The following is a 21,313-nucleotide window of genomic DNA, read 5'->3' on the forward strand; positions in this document are numbered from 1 at the left end:
TAGGTCCTAGCACCTTAGCGCCAAAGGCTACCAAGAGCCCTTTGGGGACATGGCAACCACACTACTTAAAAGCAGGCCTGATGAAGAGAATTGCTAGGAAAAAAAAATTTTTTTTTTTTGCAGTACTGGAGATGGAACCCAGGGGCATTCTACTTCTAAGATACACCCCAGCCCTATGTTTTATTCTTTATTTTGAAGCAAGTTCTCACTAAGTTGCAGAAGGCCAAAGTAACTGAAGCTGTCCACAAACTGAAATCCTCCTGACTCAGCCTCCCAAGTACTGGGATTACAAGTGTGCATCACCATGCCCTGCACTTTTGATTTTTTATTTTGAAACAGGGTCTCAGTTCCTGAAACTGGCTTCAAACCTGCTATCTTCCTGTCTCAGCCTCCCATACCTGACTCCATCAAATATATTTTTGTAGGTAGGCAGGTTTACTAAACCATACATCAAAAATACAAGCCAGGGCCGGGCATGGTGGCGCATGCTTGTAATCCCCGCTCTTGGGAGGCAGAGACAGAAGAATCGCACAGGTTTGAAGCCAGCCTCTCTGGCTTAAGAGACCCTGTTTCCAAATAAAATATAAAATAGGTCTGGGAGCATAGCCCAGAGGTAGAAGGGTTCCATCCCCAATATCATAAAAAAAAAAAAAAAATACAAGCCGGGCGTGGTGGCACACGATTGTAATCCCAGCATTCAGGAGGCTGAGACAGGAGGATCGTGGTTGGCAGACAGCCTCAGTTACTAAGGCCCTTTGCAACTCAATAAGATCCTGTTTCAAAATAAAGAATAAAAAATAGGGCTGAGGGTGTAGCTCAATGGTAGAATGCCCCTGGGTTCCATCCCCAGTACCACACACACACACAAAAAAAAAAAAAAAAAAAAAAATCTAACTACAGACAGGTGTAGGTATACACCTGCAATCCCATTAACTCAGGAAGCTAAGACAGGAGTATCACAAGATCAAGGCTAGCCTGGTCAACTTAGCAAGACCCTTTCTCTAAAGATATTTGGAGCCCAGCACTTGGAAGGCTGAGATAGGAAGATCGCACAGGTTCAAAGCCAGCCTCAGCTACTTAGGGAGGCCCTCCATAACTCAGTGAGATCCTGTTTCAAAATAAAGAATAAAAAATAGGGGAGGGGGTGTAGCTTGGAGGTCAAATGCCCCTGGGTTCCATCGCCAGACCCACAAATAAATAAATAAATTAATTAATTAATTAATTAAAGAGAAAGCCAGGCATAGGTGGCACACACTTGTAATCCCAGCATTCGGGAGGCTGAGACCAGAGGATCACGGTTCATGGACAGCCTCAGCTATTTAGTGAGGTCCTCCACAACCTAGTAAGACCCTGTTTCAAAATAAAGAAAAAAAAATAGGGCAGGAGGTGTCACTCAGAGGTCAAATGTCCCTGGTTTCCCTCCCTAGACCCGCAAAATAATGAAAAAAACAAGCAAAAAAAAAAAAAAAAAGAGAGAGAGAGAGAAATAGGGCTGCAGGGGGTGTAGCATGCCCCTGGGTTCAATATCCAACATCACAAAATAAGCAAACAAACAAATAGAAAACAAAAAGAGCTGGAGACGCAGGTCAGTGGTGCCGTGGCACAAGACCCTTGGGTCCAATCCCCTGGTATTGCCAAAAAGTCTGCATAATCAAGGGGCCTGAGGAAGCTCACTGTTAGGGAACCATCTCCCATGTACACTTAGTAACAACAGCAGAGACCAAAGAAATGGCACAAAGCTGGTTTTGTTTAGCATACTACCACTCAAGCTTAAAACAACGAGAACACTCCCCACTCTGCACACCTGCTCACACTCGCGTGCACACTCCATTCACATGCAACACTGCACACTCAGCACATGTGCCGCACCCACAGCCACACCCTCTCACACATGCGAGGGTGGCCCTGCACACAGGGCAGAGGACGTACCACAGCGATGGAGGGGTCAAGCTCCCCGATGCCCATCCTGCAGGGCGGGTGCTGGCAATGGAAGCTCTCGTCAGGGACGAAGCAGCTGTCGGTCAGCTCCACTGCCGGCTGCGTCGTGTGGGGGTCCAGGTAGATGAGCTCCTCCCCTAGCGCAGCAGAGGACAGGAGCAGGCGACGGCCACGCTCAGAACCGCCGTGCCACACAGCTCAACTGACTGTCAGTGGGAAGCAGGGCCGAGGGAGATGGGTGGGGACCAAGCGGCCAGGGCAGAGGCCACAAGGGCTGGCCAGTGTGTAAGCACGGGGGCCCACTCACTCATGGGGCCTCGTGGTGGCAGGGGAGCCCTGCGATCCACTCCCACGGCAGACTACACCGCTGGGAGCCCCCGCACGACCCCAGACCCGACTCACCAACATAGCCAATGAAGTAGTGGGCACTGTTGGGCTTCCCGCCAATGACGCCCAGGGACTGGGGCATCATGAAGCAGTGCTGTGGAGAGAGGGGCAGCTGCTGAGCACACAGCATAAGGCCGTGGGCACGCAGCAGGCGCCAGCCCCCAGCCCCGTGGAGGCCACATGACATGGAAGGAAGCGAGGCCCCCCAGCACAGGCTGGGAGGAAGAACAGAGGGTCCTCAGGACCGCTCAGTCTCTCCCATTCTCAACCGCTCCTGCCTCACCTATGCACCCAGCACTGGCTAAGCACAAGGTCGGAGCACTGAGGACCCACCTTCAGCGTTTCCACGTAGGCCTCGTTGATGTCCGTGAGCCCCAGGCGCAAGGGAATGAGAAGCACCAGGGGCCTCCACCATGCTGGGCCGTCACTGGCCTCAGCTCCCGCAGGGAGCCCGTTGCAGTGCCGCTCAGACTCCGTGGGGAAGGCGGCAGCCCCTGCGCAGGGAGGGCTGGTCCTGCACAACCTTCCTGTCAGGAAGAAGAGCATTTCATGGCTCCGCAGAAGCAGGCTTAAGCTCTCCCCAGGAACAAGCACATGATCACTGTGTAGTACAAAACAGGTATTAAAAGCCAAGTGCTGGCCGGACGTGGTGGCACACGCCTGAAACCCTGGTTCCTGGGAGGCGGAGACAGAAGCACTATAGTGCAAGAACAGCCTCAGCAAAGAGTGGGGCTCTCGTCAACCTAGTGAGACCCTGTTTCTAAATGAAAATAAAACAGGGCTGGGGTGCAGCTCAGGGATAGAATGCTCCTGGGTCCAATCCCCAGTACAAAGAAAAAAAAGCAAAAAAATTAAGTGCTTAAAATACAAGTCAAACTTGAAAAATACGAGCTAGGTGTCACATGCCTGTAAACCCAGTACTCCAGAGGCTGAAATAGGAGATAGTAAGTTTCAGGACCAGCCTTATGCAACCTAGAGATTCTCAGCAACCTGCCAGACCCTGTTTCAAAATAATAAAAAGGGCTTGGGGTGTAGCTCAGAGGTAAAAGAGGTTGAACCAATACCACAAAAACACCAAACAAGCCGGGCGTGGTGGCGCACACTTGTAATCCCTGCGCTTGGGAGGCAGAGATAGAGGATCGCGCAGGTTCGAAGCCAGCCTTGCTGGTTTAAGGGACCCTGTTTCCAAATAAAAATATAAAATAGAAGGTCTGGGAGTGTAGTCCGGAGGTAGAAGGGTTTCCAGGAACCCCAGCACCACCAAAAACAAACAAACAAAAACCTTGGAAAACAGATTTTTTTTTTCCCTATAATTCTGCTACTCATAGAGGGAAAAAAAACTTCAATGCATTCTCAAAAACTTATATTGTAAAATAAGATACATACACAAAACAGTACAAGAAAAACTTATGTAGCCAGATGTGGCAACACACGCTTGTGGTCTCAGAAACTGGTAGCCAGTGTCTGGGAGGCTGGGACAGGAGGGTCATGGGGTTGTGACCAACTTCAGCACACTTAGTATAACCCTGTTTCAAAAGAGAAATAAAATGGGGGTAGGGGATACAGCTCAGAGGTAGGATGCCCTGGACTCCCTTTCCCACAAAAAAAGGCAGTCGCCTCCAGGTAACTTTCTAACTACAAGGGGAACAAGGTATCTTTACAGCAAAGGGCACCTTCCCCAGGTGACCCAGCACTGTGCTTCCTGATGACAGCCAAGGACAGAGTGCCACCTGGTGGTGTTTACTCAAAGGCTCAATCTGAATCTGTGCCTGAAGAAAGAAAATGCAGGTGTGCGACGTCATACTAACCTACACTCTTCAAAACTATCAAGGCTACGAGGGACCAAAGAGGAGGGAGAACTTTCTAGACTAAAGGGAACTGAAAGTGGCTGTAGTTCACTGGGCTTCTCTGTGGGCTGAAATTTTCTCCGCGCGGCAGGAACATGATCCAGGGCACGAGGCTCTGCTGCTTCTCTCTGTCCCCAACACTTGACTTTTCTAACTTCCAAACATACCCAACCATTTCAAACACCGGGTCTGGAATCTGCCAGTCTTCCCTGCCTTCTTGAGATGAGGTATGTCCTATCAGCAGAACCTGGGCCCGCCCCTCCACCAGGCCAGGCTCTCGGCAGTGCCACTCTGGTCCTGTGCCTGTGCCTGTGCCTGCCACTGTTCTCTGCGGGCTTGCCCTCTCGGTTCTGGTGGCAAAGCTCAGTGGGACCCACTCTCCTTGCCAACCAGACCTTTCCCCTCCCACGGACTGCCCCTCAGGCCGTGACCAGCCTGGCCTGGGACCCCGCCGGCAGGTGGCAGCCGTGGTGCTTGTCTGCTGCTAGGGTATGAGGAGACCCGGCCTCTGGCTTGGGTACCCCCAGTGCTGCTTTTACTGTTTGTCAATTAGGGTCCCACTTCTTTGTCCATGGCTTAAGCAGTCTGTACATCTCCCCCACCTCACGACACCAGACTTCTTCCTTAGAGCTCCTAGCACTGCCGAAGCAGTGCTCAGGCAGGAGGGGAGGCCAGGTCAGTGTGATCCCCTTTCTGCAAAGGCAGCTGATCATTATCATGTTATCTGGATGCTCACAGATGTTTCTGTTTTTGCATGTGTGGGTATGTGGTGCCTAGGGGCCTTCCCTCCCCCACCACCCTATTTTATTTTTTATTTGGAGATAGGGTCTTGCTAAGTTGCTGAAAGCCTCATTAAGTTGCTGAAGCTGGCTTTGAACCTGTGATCCTACTGTCTCAGTCTTCCAAGCACTGGGATTATTCCCAGCTTGGAAGTTTCTATTTCTGCAATGTGGAAATAGCAACAGAAATGTGTATACATTAACTATTCATGATTATAAAAAAAAAACAAGCTGGGCATGTAATTCCAGTACTTTGGAGGCTGAGACAGGAAGATCTCAGATTGGAGGCCAGCCTCAACAATTCAGTGATACCCTGTCTCAAAATATAAAATAAAAAAAGTCTGGGAAGTATACCTCGCCTCCTCGCCTTGGAGGCAGAATGCCCCTGGGTTCAATCCCAGTATCCCCACACTCAAAAAATACACGCATGCGCGCGCGCGCGCGCACACACACACACACACACACACACACACACACACACACACACACGGAGTCTTCAGCAACTAAAGCCTCAGCTCTCAATAGCTCAGGGGGACTTGCTTGCCTCCGGGAGCTCTGCCCTGCGCTCAGCTGTCGGGCAGCACCTTCCTGCTGAGCCACAAGCCCTCCAGCCCCATGCTCTCTGGGTGGCAGGCACTCCTCAGTCCCCTCCCCTTGAGGGTCTCCACACCACATCCTGCAGGAGGGGAGGCTAACACTGAGGGTGGCACAGGCTCCACTGGGAGGTGGGAGTCCTGGCCCGTTGACTCCCATGGGGGCTCTCCCTGCCTGCCCTTCCTGACCAGCTCTGGGAGAGTGGAGGGAGCCATGGCTGGCCGGGGCACTGCTCCGCCAGCCCTGCTCTGCGACCTTCTCAGCCAGGCTGGCTAGCAAGGTGACTCTCGCCAGTGAGAGAAGCTTCCTTCCTGTCTTCACCAAAGGCAATCAAGCCATCCCGCGCGCCCACCTGAGGAAGCCCAACCTTGCCACAGGCCTCAGCGTCCTGACTCATGTCTTGATGCTCCTTTTAAACCCAGAGCCGCACGTTTTGCCCTGATAAACACATCACTCCTGGCTGGGCGCTGAACACCACCAGGCAGCCCCCATCGTTCCCAAGGAGTGCCAGCCTGGGCTCCTCCCAGGATCGGAGCCACTCCCTCCTGACAAGCCTGGGGACATGAACTAAACGACCTGACACCTCAGGAGACTGGCACCAGAACCCAAGCACGCCCATCACTCCCGTCTCCCACCAGAGCCACAGCGTCCCAAGGGATGGATTCTGGAAAAGTCGTCCTTGCCCCTTCCGTGCCCTGGGATGGAGAAGCAAAACAGACGGCAGTCCTCTGGCAGGAGGTGACCCTAGGCGTGGACAGGTGCGTGTGCGCTAGAGGGAAATGGGCCTCACTTCTCCTGTATCCTTAGGGCCATTTCTTGGTCTTTGTGGCTGAGGCTGGGACCCAGGGCCGTTCTACCTCTGAGCTAGGCCCCCAGCCCCACTTTACTTTTATTTTGAAATGGAGTCTTAGTTGTGGCGGGTCTTGCTAAGTTGCTGGGATTGGCAATGAACCTGCAATCCTATCTCAGCTTCCCAAGTACTGGGATCACAGACATGCACCACCATGCCCAGCTTTGGGCCACAGCTCTTAATGTGCTCTTCCTTTAGACAGGCTGGACCCAAGGCAACAGCCTAGTGCGGAATGCCAAGACGTGTGGGCTGGAGCAGCTCGAGAAAGTCTTTGGGAAAGGTACTGCTGAGTGTGGGTGGCATGCGCTCTGTGGGTTGAGGGCAGGGTCCGGGGCCACAGCCCGGGAGGCCGCTAGCACCGAGCCAGCCTCCTTCCTCGACATGCATTCTGGTGGCTTCCACCACGTTGGTCTGCTTCCTTCACGCGATGCCTGTGCTCAAAAGCTATTCCTGTGTCTCACTATGGTGCGTGGAAACACACAAAGGCCCAGAGCCAGGACCCCTGCAGGTGTGCAGCTGAACACAGCACAATGCCCAGGGTGACCTCAAACTCCAGGATGTGCTGGAGAGCAGGTGTGTGCCACCACACCTGGCTTCAACACATGGTTTGTAAGAGAGACACAAAAAATGTCAGTCACTCAGCCCTAGAGAGGGCTCCAGACTTCACACACGGCACCCGCCCACATGGCAGTGCCCACACCACTTAGAGACCCACGACTCTCCAGCCAGGACGCCTCTGCGTGCCTCACAGCTCCTCCTCCGCCTCCTCCAGAACCCTGGGGCACTTACTGATCTCCTCCATCACCACGGTGTTGTCCATCGCTATGTGAACAGCCAAGGAGCTCCATGTGTCAAACACAGCAAGCTTCCTACGGAAAGCACCTTGTTAGCATTCCATACACCAGATGTGGCAGCTTCCCAGCACCAACGGAGTTTGTGTTAGAGCGGCTTCTCAGAAGAGGGAGCCCAAGGGCCACAGTCGGGGAACACCCGCCACAGGAAGAGGAAGGTGAGGGTGGGCCCTGTCCCTCTTCTCCTGGGCACCCAGCTGCGCTTTATTTATTTAATTGTTTTTGCAGATCTGGGGATAGACCCAGGGGCATTCTACCTCCGAGCTACACCCCCAGCCCTATTTTTTTTTTTATTCTTTATTTTGAAACAGGGTCTCACTAAGCTGCAAAGGGCCTCACTAGCTGAGCTGGCCATAAACTGTGATCCCCCTGTCTCAGTCTCCCAAATGCTGGGATTACAAGCGTGTGCCACCAGGCCCAGCTCCCAGCTGCTCTTTAAGAGGAGAACACACACAAGACCCCTGGGGGCACAGAGGTCCAGCCCCTGCACCTAACAGGCTGAACGGACAGGCCTGGAGCTGGAGCCCTCGCAGGAAAGCCGGCAGCCTGTGGGCTGCAGTTGTGACCACCACTGGGGGAAGCTGCGGCTACAAGGTGGTGTGAAGGACTTCGATGGCAAGAGTCAGCAGTCAGACCCACCCTGCTCTTGAGTGCTGTGGGGTGGGGCAAAAGACTCCTCAGGCAGGCTAGGGTGCAAAGCAAGGAGGGCTACTCCAGGCATGGGGACAGCGGTCAAGGATCTGGGCATGGGCTACAAGGGCTGGGGATGTCTGTGGACAAAATAAGAGGCCATGTCTGGGAGTCACTGGGGTGGAAAGGTGGCGGGGGTGTGGGAGAACGGCCTGCTTCCTCCTCCTCCAGCCCACCTGCAGGGTGGGAACCACATAGGAGGCAAAGCAGCCATGCAGGGCGGATGGGGAGAAGCCACTGGGGGCTGGCACTAGGTGCTATGAAGCCTCATCTGGGCGGGGTGCTGCCCACACACCTGCAAGAAGGCTGAGGCAGGGGCAGCCACCAGCAGGGCCAGAGCATGTGCAAAGCTGTGGGGAGCAAGGCCAGGGTGGGCCGGGCACAGCACTGCAGTCGGCCTGGACAGCTCCAGAGGGGCGGGAGGGGGGGCTGTGTGCTCGCACTCTACCACACCCTAGCCCTTTTTATATTTTTGGTGGTACTGGGGGTGGAACCCAGAGGCTTTCTACTTCCGGGCTATACTCCCAAACCTTTTTTTTTTTAAATATATTTTATTTGGAAACAGGGTCTCACTAAGTTGCTGAAAGCCTCACTAAGTAGCTTAGGCTGGCTTCGAACCCGTGCGATCCTCCTGTCTCAGCCTCCCAAGCGCGGGGATTACAAGTGTGCGCCACCACGCCCGGCTTCCTTTTTATTTTTAATTCTGAAACAGGAGGGTCTCCCCAAGTTACCACACACTGCTGGCCTTGAACCTGTGATCTTCTGGCGCAGCCTCCCAAGCACTGGGTCTACAGGTGTCTGCCACCACGCTTGGCTGGGCTGCTGTTATTTCATGGAAATGGCTCTGGCGACAGCAGAGAGAAGGAGGTCAACATGGAGGCAGGAGCCAGGCATGGACCAGAGTGGGGAGCGAGGAGGGAGCACTGGCCACAGCTGGCATGTTTCGGATGGGTGTGCCCAGGAAGGAGTCTGGAGGTGCCCAGACTCTGGCCAAGGGCTTGAATGGTAGCACTGCCCTCTGAAGGAGGAGAAGCAGGCTGCGCAGGCAGCCAGCAGAAGGCAGGCTCTGTCTGTCCAAGGACAGACACCCAGGAGCTCTGGGTGAGACGCTGAGTGAGCCGCCAGGATCTGGAGACAAATCAGCTCTAAAGCTATAACCCTGGAAGCTGTCCCTGTGCAGAGGACAGAAGAGTGGCCACGGGCCCAATCCTGAGCCCGCAGCCCTGCCAGTGTCATGGGGGCAGGGGTTGAGCAGCCCTCCAGAAGGCACAGGAGCGCCTGCTCACGACAGGCCGAGCAATGGGATGGAGTGAGGCTCTGGACCTGAGCTGCTGGCGACCTTGACAGGGCTGCTCAGAATAGCAGCAGGAAAAGGTGTGCTGGGTGGCTGGCCTGCAGACCACACACTCGAGCCGGAGAGGCAGGCCCAGGCAAGGGCTCTGAAGGACATGCGTGAGAGCCACAAGGAGAGCAGGCCAAAAAAACAGAGATGTGGCTGGCCTGGGAAGTCAGAGGCGGGAGAGGAAGTGTCAGGAGGCCCCAAGGAACCCAGCAAGGGAGGTGGGTGGAGATGGCAACCTTCCATAAGGAGGAAGGGGATGAGGAAGAGGACCATTTCAGAAGTGTCATGGGCCTCAAGAGGGGACGTGGGCAGGCACTGCACTCAGGAGGCAGGCCTCCCAGGGACAGTGGTAGGGAGGTGGAGCAGGCACCTTACCAGATGGGTGCTCGGGCAAAATCACCACTGGAGACGGACTTGGGTGATAATAGCCCTAGCCCAGCAGAAAAAAAGCCCTGCATGGACAGGACCTAGGGCAGTGGCCCAGAGCCCCAGACATGCTGGGACACAAGAGCACACAGCCATGGGGAGGGATGAGTCCAGCTAAATGACTCTGTGGGTCCATAACAGAAATGGCAAGTTCCAACCAGGCATGGTGGCATACACTTGTAATCCTAGCATTTGGGAGGCTGAGACAGGAGGATTTAGGTTCACGGACAGCCTCAGCTACTTAGCTAGGCCCTTTACAACTCAGTGAGACTGTTTCAAAATAACGGGTAGGCAGGTGTGGTGGTGCACACTTGTAATCTCAGCATTTGGAAGGCTAAGACCGGAGGATCACAGTTTGCTGACAGCCTCAGCTACTTAGTGAGGCCCTTTGCAACTTAATGAGACCCTGTTTCAAATTAAAGAATAAAAAAAAGGGCAGGGGGTGTAGCTCAGAGGTCAAATGCCCCTGGGTTCCATCCTCAGACCTGCAAAAAAACGGGGGCGGGGGGGATCAGGGCTTGGGTGTAGCTGGGGTATAGCTCAGAGGTAGATTTCCCCTGGGTTCCATTCCCAGTATGGCAAAAGAAAAAAAAAAAAAAAAGACAAGTTCCTGGAAACCACAGAAAGACCTACTCCAGAGGGAACAAGAGTGCTGGAGACAAAGGCAAGCTCCCTGAAAGGAGACAGGAGATACACACCAAGCTCCAGAAGCCAGGGCACGAAGAGGTGCAAGGCCTCTCACAGAGGCACAAGGCCACAGCTCCCACATGGACAGCTGCCAGGACTGCCATGGCTCCAGACCAGTCTCCTCTTCCAGACCCTCAGAACCACCAGGATAGGTGGAAGCAGGTGCCCACGAGCAGAGGCCCAGCCCCACAGTCAGTCAGGAGCCAAGATGTTGCTGAATCAGTAACACCCCCCTTGGCAAGGTTGTCTCCAAGTGCCCCCTGGGGCCTGTGAGCAAAAGTCAGGACTCTCATCTCCTCTGGCAAGGGGAGGATAAGAGCAGGAATGCCAGGGAACGCATGCTTTCCCAGAGCAGGAGGCTGAGGCTCGTACATACTTGAGGACCTGGGCGACGGTGTTGGGTCCGTACCACTGGCCTATAGACTTGCCTTCACCAACTCCCATTTGAGCTGCAGGAGACAGATCCAGGTTAGTGACAAATGCCCACCCTGGCCATTTGACACCACCCACTGCACAGGAAGACCTGGACAGGACACACTGTCCAGACAGGGATGCTCAAGTAAGATGCAGGGGCACTTCCAAGGCTGGTCCTTCATAAGACAGCAGGAGGGCACAGAAGACACGCAGCGACCTGAGGTTTTGGCCATCAGGTCCTGCTTTCATTTCCTTCTGTAAGCGAGACCCTGTGTGCAAGGCGGGGCCCGCCTGAGCTAAAGCCCGCTGCTCGCCACGCGCTCTTCCCCCAGCACTGAGCCTCAGTGGCGGCACAGAGAAGAGTGAATCTTCAGGGCACAGCCTGGTTCCCACAAACTGCACTGAGCAGCAGCCACCGCAGGCATGCACACAGGCTGGGGTCTGAGCTGGTGCTGGGCCACCCACAGCAGGTCACGAGGCCAGAATGACCTGTGGCCTCATGCTGCACCCCCACAAGACCAGAAAAGCTCCCAGGGAGAGCCCAGGCTTCCAGCCACCTGGCAGCACGCACTCAGTCCCCACCTATCTGGTGGATGGAGTAGTAGCTGTCCTTCCTGTCGAGGAAAGCATTGAGGACACTGAAGTAGCTGTCCGGCTGCCTCTTCCGTTGCGCCCACCGCCAGTCTACCAGAAACAAATGTAGAAAGTCAGTCTCACTATGAGTATGAGGAACTGTTATTACACAATCTCGAGCTTTAGATGTTCTCTGAACCTTTTTAACCTTTCTAAAGTTAAAAAGCCAAATTCTCCAGGATTCAAAATCTCTGAATGTTAACATATCAAAACAAATCCAGAGAGAAAAACAGACAAAATTTCAGTAGTTTAAAGATCATGCCTGGCTAAAAGCCCCAGTTCTAACCTGTGTTCTACCTGCAACTTTTCTACTTGTTCTACTTTTTTTTGGTACTGGGGTTCCTGGAAGCCCTTCTGCCTCTGGGCTATACTCCCAGACCTATTTTTATATTTTTATTTGGAAGGCTGGCTTCGAATCTGCGGGATCCTCCTGTCTCTGCCTCCCAAGCACAGGAATTACAAGCGTGCGCCACCACGCCCAGCTTACTTTTTTTTAACTTGTGTGCGTGTGTGTGTGTGTGTGTGTTACTTGGGGTGGAACCCAGGGGCTTTTCTACCTCTGGGCTATACTCCCAGACCTATTTTTATACTTATTTGGAAACAGGGTCTCACTAAGTTGCTGAGAGCCTAAGTAGTTGAGGCTGGCTTTGAACCTGTGCAATGCTCCTGTCTCAGCCTCCCAAAACTCCCAAGCGCTGGGATTACAAGCATGTGCCACCATGCCCAGCTTTTTTTTTTTACTTTTTTTTTGGTACTGGGAATTGAATCCAGGGGCATTTCATCTCTGAGCTACACCTCTAGCCCTATTTTATTTTTTTTATTTTGAAACAGGGTCTTACCAGGTTGATGAGAGTTTCACTACTTGCTGAGGCTGTCCTTGAACCTGCGATCCTCCTGTCTCGGCCTCCCAAGTGCTGGGATGACAAGTGTGCACCACCTCGCCAGGCTATTGCAATGCGATTTTAACCTCCTTGCCCCACAGTCCCTTCCACGTGCACTGTGACTCACCTCGGCCTAAGTGCCGGCACACTAGGGCCTGGGCGAAGATCATCTGTCCGCACCGCAGCATGCAGCCCCAGCCCGTGTCCGAGGTGGGCCCAGTTCCCCCTGTTGTGTGGACAGAGAGAAGCACTCATGACTGAAGGCGGCAGAGGCCAGGAGTCCTGCAGCAGGAGGCTTCAGGTCCACTCCGAACACAAGCACCGACCCCCAGACACGAGCTGCATCTCAGGCAGGGTGCATCTCTAAGGACCCAGAGCAAGGGTCACACTTGCTGGGGGTGGGACATCCTGACCAGCAAGCCCTCAAAAGGGTCAACACACATGAACAAGTCAGTCGGGCAACAGGAACAATTGGTGAACAAAGGAACAGAGGATAAGCCCATGACAAATCCAGAAAATGCAGTTAAACCAGGAGAGCCATTTCCAGCTACCGGAGAGGCAAAGATCCAAAGGCAACATCGAGGAAGGTGGCGGAGAGCGCGGGCAGGGCCACGCACGGCCACAGGCGGCGGCAGCTCTCTACCCTTAGACACACAGCGCCTTCGCCACTGCTCCATCCCCAGGGCCCAGAGACCGGCTAGCGTGACCTCCACAACGTGCACTGTGGACTGCGTGCAGCGTGACAGCCAGCCCAGCAGCAGTCCTGGAACGCCACCGCGAGGCTGCGAAGAGGCCAACTGGGTGGAAGCAGGAGAACAGGCAGCTGTGCGCAGTCCTGGGCACAAGGCCTGGCATCATCGCCCCAGGAGCAGCACCTGCCACACCACCCTTCCTGAGATAATTCGTCTCTCAGGCACAGGGGGTGTGGGCCACATCTGGTCCCCAGGACCCCGACACGCTGCTTCTTCCACCGTGCCCCTCCCCAGCTTCTCCAGGTCACCCAAAGGACAGACACATCTCTAGCCCTGTTCTCCTGCCCAGAACCCTGGCTGTCATCCTGGACCAGGGCTGCACAGAGGGCAGCCTCAGAGAAGGCGCCATCTATCTATGGAAGGAGCAACTCTTCCCACACCACATCTGACAAACTGTCATTCAGTTAACCTATGAGGATGCCCATCTCAACTTCCTCACATTTTGGTCTTCTACAATGTTAGACTATAACGGTTACTTTATATCATTTATTTTTTTACTTTTTATTTTTGTTTTGTTTTTTTTTGTTTTGTTTTGTTTTGTTTTTGGTGGTACTGGGGTTCCTGGAAGCCCTTCTACCTCCGGGCTACACTCCCACGGGCTACACTCCCAGACCTAGTTTTTAACTTTATGTGGAAACAGGGTCTCTTAAACCAGCGAGGCTGGCTCCGAACCAGCGTGATCCTCCTGTCTCTGCCTCCCAAGCGCGGGGATTACAAGCGTGCGCCACCACGCCCTGCATTTTTTTTTTTTTTTTTTTTTGGTGGTACTGGGGTTCCTGGAAGCCCTTCTACCTCCGGGCTACACTCCCAGACCTATTTTATATTTTTGAAACAGGGTCTCTTAAACCAGCGTGGCTGGCTACGAACCTGCGCGATCCTCCTGTCTCCGCCTCCCAAGCGCGGGGATTACAAGCGTGCGCCACCACACCCGGCTTTACTTTTTATTTTTGAAACGGTGGTACTGGAGATCGAACCCAGGGGCATTGCAACTCCAAGCTATCCCTCCAGCCCTATTTTATTTTTTATTGTGAAACAAACTCTCACTAAGCTGTGGAGGGCCTCACAAGATGCTGAGGCTGGCCACGAACCTGCAGTCCTCAACTTGACCTCCCAAGTACTAGGATTACAAGCTTGCGCCACCATATCCAGCTTTTATTATTTGTGATACCAGAGATTAAAGTGGGGGTGCTCTATTACTAAGCAACACCCCCAGCTCCCCTTTTATTTCATTTTGAGTCAGGGTTTCACTAAATGGCTGAAGCTGGCCTTGAACTTGTGAGCTTCCTGCTCACTTCACTTTTTGAGAAGGGATGAAATGCTATCCAGGGGAGAACCAGCTCCTGACCTGGCCATTGTGACAATGTAATATCTGGCCTCAAGTTCAAGGCTGAGCTGATCCCCAACCTCCACCCGACCCACGGAACACAACAGTGAAGCTTTCCTCTTCTGTTTTGTTTTTTGGTACTATGGATTGAACCCAAGAGTGTTCAACCTTTTTTTTTTTTTTTTTTTTGCGCGTGTCTGGGGATGGAACCCAGAGGCATTTGACCTCCGAGCTACACCCGCTACCCAATTTTTTATTCTTTATTTTGAAACAGGGTCTCACTGAGTTGTGAAGGGCCTCACTAAGTAGCTGAGGCTATCCATGAACAGCAATCCTCCTGTCTCGGCCTCCCAAATGCTGGGATTACAAGTGTGCACCACCATGCCCGGCTAACTTTTTTTTTTTTTTTTTTTTTTGGTGGTACTGGGGTTCCTGGAAACCCTTCTACCTCTGGGCTACGTTCCCAGACCTATTTTATATTTTATTTGGAAACAGGGTCTCTTAAGCCAGCGTGGCTGGCTTCGAACCTGCGCGATCCTCCTGTCTCGGCCTCCCAAGCGTGGGAATTACAAGTGTTCACCACCACGCCTGGCTAACGTATTTATTTTATAACAATGTCTTGCTCAGTTGCTGAGGCCGGTCTTCAACCTGCAATCCTCCTGTGTCAGTCTTCCAACTACTAGGATTACAGGAATGTGCCACCAGGCCCGGCCTAGCTGAGTCTACTTCACTATTAACATGGAGGCATGTCCTGTACACCTCTCCTTCATCTCCCTGTAGTCATGGCAAATAAACAGAAAAGATGAGGGATATGGGCCATGGTTTCCATAATCTGGACCTATACAAGAAATACTACACAGCTAGGACATGTGTTCAAACTTCCGAGGCAACATAGTGTCCTACTGTGGACATTACTTCTCATTCCATCTGGCTTTATATGCTTAAAACATTGTCATGCCGGGCGTGGTGGCGCACACTTGTAATCCCAGCATTTGGGAGGCTGAGACAGGAGGATCACAGTTCGCAGAGAGACTCAGCTGCTTAACGAGGTCCTTTGCAATTCAGTGAGACCCTGTTTCAAAATACATAATTAAAAAAAATTAGGCCTGGGAGTGTAGCTCAAAGGTAGAATGCCCCTGGATTCCATCCCACCAAAAACAAAAAACACATTATAACAATCCCTGATGCTCGCTCACTTCAAGCACAGCAAGAAGCCATGACTTGCAGGCAGACAAATCACTGCCCACCTAGAACCAGGAGCCTGGGTTTGGAGTCTGCTCTACCACCAATGGGTATGAGGACACTTCAGCCAGCTGATTCACCCAGGGTTGCTAGGGAGACAGAACAAGCATCTGGTACCCCGAAGCAATTCTTAAGTGGAAGCTCCTTCCTGAAGCATGTCTTCTGTAACAGGCCATGACACGGTGGGCTACTCACCAATGGCTGGGAAGTTTCTCCTGTATGTAAACCAAAGTCTGGATGCCACATCAGACAAGATCTCGTCCTTCTCTGGGGTTGTGTAAGAGAAGACACAAAGCCTTAAGTTTGTAAGTGGGCTAACACCCAAGAGTTAGCAGACAATTACTCACAAGACGCTCTGCAGACAGCAGGCAGTGGGGTGGGTTCCAACAAGGCAATACCTGTGAAGATGCTGTATTTTCTGCCCAGGATCCAAACAGGCTCTGAAGTCTCGGGGAAATCTTCAAACTCAGCAAATCGGAGAGTGTCATAGGTCAGAGTGGCTGTGGAGACCAAAGACATGCATTGATTTGGCTCTCATAATTTTATGAAGTGATACCAAATGATTATTCATGGCATTTATGCACTACAGAGGAGAATGAGCATCAGTGCTTGCAGCCAAGGGCACTAGTGCACCTCACTCTTACCAGTCCCAACCAAAAAGCAAACACATAAAATGCACACCGGGAGCCGGCTGAGAGGGCACGCTGCGATCGACACCTTGTCAGACTCGGCTGTGTGCACAGGACCGGCTGGGTGGAATCTGTCCATAAGAAGACACACTCCCAGGGGCCCGAAGGGAGTGAGCAGAGCATGGCCTCCGGCGTCTTCTCTGTCGACCAGCAGTTCTCAGCCCTCCCTTCCTAGAGGCTCATCCATCAGTGCCCTGCTGCCTTTCCTCACCTTGACTCGTGACAACTTGCCAGCTCCTGTGTTTAATGATTTTTTTATGATGACTTGTTTAAATCTTCTATAAAAGAAAAGCGGTGGCTGCAGGGAACAGGAGACTCACACTACCTCCTCCTCCAGCCACCCCAAATAGTAAACATAATAACTTTCTCTGAATTATCATTTCTGACTCTGAGTCATCTTCATGCAAGACTTCTAATCAGCAGCAGCTCTCAGTAGCAGCCTCCCATGGCGAAAACATGGAACAAGTAATGTCTACTATGCATGCAGGACAGCTGTTCACTGAAGGGTGGGACAAAGATTTAAGCCACTGAGTCAGTATCTGGCAGCTGACACACAATGGCAAGATTAAGCTGGGGCCAGCTCAAGGGACAAGGGGAGGGAAGCCACCTGACTCCAGCACTTGACTGTCTTACACTTAAACCTACAGGACCAAAGTAAAATGACACCACCCCCTTTGTCTTTGTAGACTCTGGAGAACACAGAAGTTCATAAACATCCTAGAGCCTACCAAATGCCTCCTTGGCAGTGTGTCCGGAAAAACGCATGGACATCCTAAGGTTGACCAAATGTCACCTTGACATGCGGTCAGGAGATGCTGTCACGAAGGCAAAGAGCCAAGTTGCTGCGGGAAGACTGAGGATGGTCGTCCACCCTGATGTCTCAGCAACAATGAACTGTAGAGTGTGAAACGAAGAGGACCCTCGGCAAAGACCCCAAAGGAGCTAGTTGCCAAGGGCCTAGAGACCAAGGCCTGGGCCATGTTTTCACATCAAGGCTGCCACCAAAGTGCCCCAGCTGCCAGGCAGCAATGCTCCTTTGTAGGGGAGGCCACAGAGCTTTGGTGCCTATCTGCTCTGTTAACGAAACCTGACAGCTATCAGAGAAAGGCCCCAGGGTCCTCTAATCCAGAGAACTGTGGGTAAGAACATCCATGTCCCATCCTGTTTTCAAAAAGATACCAGCCGCCGGGTGTGGTGGTGCATGCTTGTAATCCCTGCGCTTGGGAGGCTGAGACAGGAGGATTGCACAGGTTCAAAGCCAGCCTCAGCTACTTAGTGAGGCTCTCAGAAACTTAGTGAAACCCTGTTTCCAAATAAAATATAAAACTGGTCTGGGAGTATAGCCCAGAGGTAGAAAGCCTCTGGGTTCCACTCCCAGTACCACACACACAAAAAAAAGGTACCAGCCAGCAGGACCCGCAACCCTCAGGCCCACAGACAAGATGCGCACAGCATGCTCCAGGGCCACGTCAAGGCAAAGGCACCTGTGTAGCTGCCCTCTAAAGGGCACTGAACGCACACCCCTCACCTGCTGCCTCTCAAGCCCCAGTGGCGCCACCACTCTCACCCTTCACCTGCAAGTACATGGAGACCTTTTGGGAATCCAAGACACTATGAGTTCTTCCCACATCTGAATTTCTGGTAATAGTCCTGCTTTCCATAAGAATGACATATGTCCGTTATTAAAAATACTAAAGACAGGCAGGTGTGGTGGTGCACGCTTGTAATCCCTGTGCTTGGGAGGCTGAGACAGGAGGATCACATGGGTTGGAAGCCAGCTTCAACAACTTAGTGAGGCTCTCAGCAACTTAGTTTCCAAATAAAGTATACAATAGGTCTGGGAGTATAGCCCCCTGGGTTCCACCCTCCAGTACCCCACACACACACACACAAAAAAAAAAAAACTAAAGACTGGTATAGGACACATGCCTATAATCTCAGTACTTGGGAGGCTGAGACAGGAGGATTGCAGGTTTGAGAACAGCCTCAGCAAGTAGTGAGACTATCATCAACCTAGTAAGACCTTGTTTCAAAATAGAAATAAAATAGGGCTGGGGGAAGCCAGGTATGGTGGCGCATGCTTGTAATCCCAGCATTTAGAAGGTGAGACAGCAGGATTGTGGTTCATGGACAGCCTCCGCTACTTAGTGAGGCCCTTTGCAACTCAGTGAGGCCCTATTTCAAAAAGATAAAGAATAAAAAATAGGGCTAGGGGCGTAGCTCAAAGGTAGAATGCCCCTGGGTTCCATCCCCAGTACCACAAAGAAAAGCTGGACGTGGTGGCACATGCTTGTAATCCCTGCATTAGGAGGCTGAGACAGTAGGACCACGGTTCACGGACAGCCTCAACTACTTAATGAGGTCCTTTGCAACTCAGTGAGACCCTGTTTCAAAATAAAGAATAAAAATAATAGGGCTGGGGGTGTAGCTCAGAGATAGAATGCCCCTGGATTCCATCCCCAGTACTGAAAAAAAAAAGACAAGAAAATCGGGCTGGGGGTGTAACTTGGAGGTAGAATGCTGCTGGGTTCAATCCCCAGTGTGTGTGTGTGTGTGTGTGTGTGTCTGTCTGTCTGTCTCTCTCTCTCTCTCTCTCTCTCTCTCTCTCACACACACACACACACACACACACACACACACACACACACACACACATATACTCTGAAGAATTATTCTATATCATTTGAGGTCTCATCACCCAATCAACAAATCTTTTCATGCGTAGACCTACAGGTGCATGTTCTATTCGTTTGACTAGAGGGACTCACACCACACCTGTGGTTTCCTCTTTCCTTGAGCTTCACTCTGCAGAAACAGCCCTCCATCCAGTTCCTACTGGCCTCCACCTAAGTGCCTGCTGTGGACTGCATGCATGTGCTGTGCAGTGCTCTGGGAAAGGTGGGGACCAGGGTGTGTTCTGGTCCCTGGCAGCTGGCCTTCAATCCCAGCTCTGGCACTCAGAGGTTACAGGTTCCCTGGCCACTTACCTAACTTCTAAGTGTGGACCATCCTTGTCCATAAAATGGGATAACAACAGGTCAGCTTCCCCACCAAGCTGTGAAGCTTCTGTGAAGTCTTCTCAGGGGCGCTGGCTGGCAGACAGAAGGGCGCCAGCTGGCTAGTGCCATTAACATCAAGGGTGAAGAACCACAAGGTGGAAGGCACACATATTTACTATGCCCAGAAGGCTTCACTGGAGACAGCATATTTCAGGCGCAGGCTACAAAGTGTCCCCAGCAGCTCAGGCAATAACACCAGTTCACCACGAGAGGGCTGTGCTCACCTGGTCCAGCTCAACCTTCTGGGTGCTGCCGGGGCCTCCTAAGCATGACAAGGGATAGTCTACACCTCAAAGTTAAGTGAGTGCCAGGAACCTATAACCTGAGAGCCTGAGCGGGGTAACCCTGGGTGCGCAGAGCCAGAGCTGCACCGTCCCCAGCCTTCCTGGGGCACCTGGCAGCACAGGGCAGGAGTCTGCTCTTCTGTGTTTACCTGTCTGCCTTCAGAGACTGTGTCAACCAGGCAGCTGGGTGACAGTAAAAACGCTGAAGTTGCCGGGCGTGGTGGCGCACACTTGTAATCCCAGCATTTGGGAGGCTGAGACCTGGAGGATCGCGGTTCGCGGACAGCCTCAGCTACTCAGTAAGGCCCTCTGCAACTCAGTGAGACCCAGTTTCAAAATAAAGAATAAAAACTAGGGTAGGGGGTATAGCTTGGAGGTCAAATGCCCCTGGGTTCCATCCCCAGACCCGCAAAAAAAAACCAAAAAAAACAAACAAAAAAAAACGTTGAAGTCGAAGTTGGTTTCTCCCATTTTTTACATATGATTGTTTCTGTACATGATTATAAAAATTAAACTGGGGTGAAGCCAGACACAGTGGTGCACACCTGTAATCCCAGTACTTAGGAGGCCAAGACAGGTGGATCACAAGTTCAAGGGCAGCCTCAGCAACTTAATGAAACCCTCAGCAACTTAGACCCTATTTCAAAATAAGAAAGGGGGGGGGGGCTGGGGGTATAGGCAGTAGAATAAAAAATCTCTGGGTTCAATCTCTAGTATTCCCACCCCACACACAAAAAGAAGGGAAAAAAACCTAAGCTGGGATGAATCAAAGTCCAGGCCTATCTTTCCAAGAAGTTGAAAACATCAGTCGTTCCTTGCTGCTCCCTAAAGCCATCTCATGTCTTCAGAAACCACTGCTGGCCGGGCGCGGTGGGCACGCTTGTCATCCCCGCGCTTGGGAGGCTGAGACAGGAGGATCACGCAGGTTCAAAGCCAGCCTCAGCTACTTAGAGAGGCTCTCAGCAACTTAGTGAGACCCTGTTTCCAAATAAAGTATAAAATAAGCCTGGGAGTATAGCCAGGAGGTAGAAAGCCTCTGGGTTCCAACCCCAGTACCACAAAAAAGAAGAAAAAAAGAAAGCACCGATGTTTTTTCCTTTAGGCTTCATGTGGTATTTCAGAGAGTTTATTTTCAAGGGAAAAAGAGGCAAACAACCCTGTCAAATTTCAATTTACAGCACTGCAAGAGAGTGATTCCAATCTTGCTCGAACATTCTACTCGTGTCTGGAACTCTTCCAGCCACCAGCTTTAAATAAAGCTATGCTACTGGTTAAATCCCTGGAGAACGAAGGAGCACACTGGGCAAGCATCTCTGCAGACCACTTCATGGGATGCAGCACCTGCCTCCAGGAAAGAACCACATGGCTGAGTCAAGAGCCCAGATGGTACCAGAATCAGAAAACTGAGAAACTACTAAGACATCCCGCTTCCCATGATAAATATATAGATAACAAAGGAAGGAGAAAAGAGAAAGAAGAGGCCAGGCCTGGTGGTGCATGCCTGTAATCCCAGCCCTTGGGAGGCTAAGACAAAAGGATACCAGGTTCAAGGTCAGATTCAGCAACTTAGTGAGACCATCAGGAACTTAGTGAGATCCTATAATAATAAAAAATAAAATAGGGCTGGGGGTGTACCTCAGAGGT

At 52.1% G+C, this 21,313-nt stretch overlaps 1 protein-coding gene across 1 annotated transcript in view; it reads right to left on the reverse strand.

The window, feature by feature from the left end:
* The window catches only part of ATG4B (autophagy related 4B cysteine peptidase), a gene marked incomplete at both ends in the record, with an annotated part of 29,540 nt that overhangs the window by 1,908 nt on the left and 6,319 nt on the right, over window positions 1-21,313 (reverse strand). Inside the window, 9 exons of the mRNA XM_080720053.1 lie at window positions 1,930-2,075; window positions 2,341-2,419; window positions 2,659-2,852; window positions 7,185-7,264; window positions 10,768-10,840; window positions 11,388-11,489; window positions 12,447-12,545; window positions 15,833-15,904; window positions 16,036-16,137. Of these exons, the coding sequence (XP_080576179.1) occupies window positions 1,930-2,075; window positions 2,341-2,419; window positions 2,659-2,852; window positions 7,185-7,264; window positions 10,768-10,840; window positions 11,388-11,489; window positions 12,447-12,545; window positions 15,833-15,904; window positions 16,036-16,137 (947 nt within the window). The remainder of the gene's footprint in view (window positions 1-1,929; window positions 2,076-2,340; window positions 2,420-2,658; window positions 2,853-7,184; window positions 7,265-10,767; window positions 10,841-11,387; window positions 11,490-12,446; window positions 12,546-15,832; window positions 15,905-16,035; window positions 16,138-21,313) is intronic.

Source organism: Muscardinus avellanarius (genome assembly GCF_963383645.1).
Source record: "Muscardinus avellanarius genome assembly, chromosome: 2".
In the NCBI taxonomy this organism is placed as follows: domain Eukaryota; kingdom Metazoa; phylum Chordata; class Mammalia; order Rodentia; family Gliridae; genus Muscardinus; species Muscardinus avellanarius.